At 53.5% G+C, this 2,713-nt stretch overlaps 1 protein-coding gene across 1 annotated transcript; it reads left to right on the forward strand.

Moving 5' to 3' along the window:
* Window positions 1–1,145, forward strand: PUNSTDRAFT_78404 (uncharacterized protein; the record flags this gene model as incomplete). Its single annotated transcript, XM_007389398.1, has 3 exons — window positions 1–322; window positions 375–591; window positions 640–1,145. Coding segments are annotated over 3 exons (1,045 nt in total), but the record flags the coding sequence as incomplete, so codon positions are not given.
* Between the last annotated feature and the right edge of the window lie 1,568 nt (window positions 1,146–2,713).

Genomic DNA, 2,713 nt, shown 5'->3' on the forward strand with positions numbered 1-2,713 from the left:
CAGCGCAGGCGAACGTCAGCATTATGCCATTGCACTCCTTGACAAGTTCTTCCGCCACGTGCCGGCAACATTCCGTGCGGGTGTGTTATACGACATAGGCTGTCAGTTGCATCGAAGCTGTTATAAGTGGGACCTCCTACCAGATTACCGCGACCGCATAGTGTTCACGATCTCGGTGTTCCACGCGTTTGGCCACCAATGGCTATGTCAAATCATATACCACCCGCGAAAGTGTGCGTGTTTTGGCCTTTCAGATGGAGAAGGATGCGAGTGCCTCTGGAGCGCACTGGACCACCTCGTGGCCGGGCTGCGTGTTAGCGGTGTAAGTGATTATCCGCCTGAACGAAGAAGAGATCACTGACGGAATTGTGAAGTACTTTCAACGGTTGTATGTGATCAACTCTCAAATACACCATCTGGATGGCCTACACCGGCGTGGAATCGCTGAATGGCTTGTACGCAAGTACGAGGCGTGCCGCTCTCGATGGATCGAAGCTCAGGATGGTCTTCAAAAATGTTCCCTGACCATGGAATTCCTGCGCGACCAATGGGAACTTCAAAAAAAATCCGCGCAGACGAAACCACTTCGGAGTAAATCACTTCTGCTGGAAGCCGGAGTAAACTGACTTCTCCTGTCAGGACAGGTAAAGGACGCAGGTGCAAGAACCATTGATGCGATTCTCGTCTTACAGGATCAGCTGAAGGTCCTCGACATGAACATCACGAAACTCGAAAAGGCAGTCATGAAGGGTCAAGGTGATACCGATACAATGTTCCGGATAGCTGAGCTGCTGGAGGAGCGCCGCCGTGCCATGACAAAGAAGCACCGAATGGAGGACAGCCTAGACCTTCGCAGGAGGCAGGATCTCCAAGCGCTGCGCGCGAGTCGCTACCTGACGGCACGCCTTAACGCATTGGCCCTGAAGAGCCGTATCCGGGATCGCTTGCATCAGCGCAAGTTCAAATTTGCGGGTATAGAACGGAGGTTCCACACGGAGTCTTCCGGTGCGTCTCTCCGTCTGGACCTCATCCTCAGTGCCGAGCCTGAATCATGGGAATGTGTCAGACCGAAAGTTGGCAGCACACGCTACGAACGCGGTCCATCGACGGGAACCCGGAATCCAGACACTCGCCTGCAGGTATAATTTGCTATGCGGTGAAATGGCCGATCTGGTCAAGAAGCGCAAAGCTCCACCTCGGACCGAGCCTCCAAGACCGATCAACATGGAAAATCTATGGGGTCTTGACGTGGACGATGACATCTGGCTAGATGTTGGGCTGCTGGATGAAGATGGTGTTGACAACCATCCGTCCGTCCGTTGGCTTACGGACAAAAAGTGAAAGATGGGATTCATCATATGCTGAGCACGGATCGATGCTAGGAGGAATTCAACAGAATTTCGGTCGAACGTAAGAACATGCAGATTTGGTTGCGCGAGGAGTGGGAGGCGGTCGAGCACGCCGTCAATATGGCCGGTCAGTGATTGGTTGTTGCCATCCTGGTATTCTATTGACATTTCGCTCAGACCTGTCTGAGGGCTTATATCATCACGTCTTCCTCTATCGCAAGGAGCTACTGAGCTTAGCCGTAACCTGGAAAAAGACCGTGACTGCTATTCCCACCGACGGAGATACGCCGCCCAACAAGTGGGGGCCAAGCAAAAGCGAAATGCGGGAAGAAATGGCGCGAATGACCAACAACATCCCCCCAAAGGCAACCTCCGCCCCCGTGACTACATACTCTTTGGCGACACACCCCGGGGGCGATGCCGAAATGCAAGAGACTCTGTCGAACCACGCCGATGCAGACTACATGTTGGGTGACGAAGATGACGACGAAGATAGGGATGTGCGGGAGGTCGCGGATGAGTCAAGATGTTGCCACCGTGTATGAGCAGCTGGAGGCGCTGCATGTGAATGTTGGCGGCATGGCGGACGGCGCATGGCAGTCGGACACGTCCTCCACCCCTCACCTTAGCAACGGCTGGACAGGGCGAAGTTCAACGTCGGTACAATCATCGTCCGGACCATCGACTCCGAGAACGCCGGTGAATTGTCTCGGACATGTCTTGTTCCCTCATCGGTCACCCTCGTTGTCACCCCATGCCCACGCGGTTGACGAAGGGATTCGGAGACGGTTATTCGCAACCGAATCGTCCTCATCACCGGGCGTATATCCTCCTTCAAGGAGTGACGTTTTCGGGACTCCCACCAAGCGCACAAAGCACGGATAATTGGTCAATAGCTCGCTTGCCGTTGATTATCATTATGAGTAGATGTAATTATGATTATACGCATGTATTTGTACGGGACTTTACACGGGCAGGGTTATGCTTGAGATACGTGATATGATGACTCATTTTCCGAATGCCAACGTACCGTCTTGACGAAAGGGTACGGAGGAGCTCTCCGGCGATCAGTCATGTTGTCGCGTGCCTCAGGTTCGATTCCCCCGCTCATCACCTATTTGAAAGGCTTTCTTCCGACCGCCACGCACAAAAGCTTTTGCTGGATATGCCGTGGCTTGCTTGATCTTCAACCTTCTGCACGAATTGAGATGAAAGGAGCCTTAATCGCGGGCAGGTTGTGGACGCATCACAAGCTGGTAGAATCAAGCGTCCACGTTTTTATTGGTGCCACCAGGGTGGTAACGTCGCATGGGGCGCCATGGTAAGACCCTCCTGGGTGGCATCGGGTGCTACCAGCTGAAATG

The sequence above is a fragment of the Punctularia strigosozonata genome (genome assembly GCF_000264995.1).
Source record: "Punctularia strigosozonata HHB-11173 SS5 unplaced genomic scaffold PUNSTscaffold_112, whole genome shotgun sequence".
Taxonomy (NCBI): domain Eukaryota; kingdom Fungi; phylum Basidiomycota; class Agaricomycetes; order Corticiales; family Punctulariaceae; genus Punctularia; species Punctularia strigosozonata.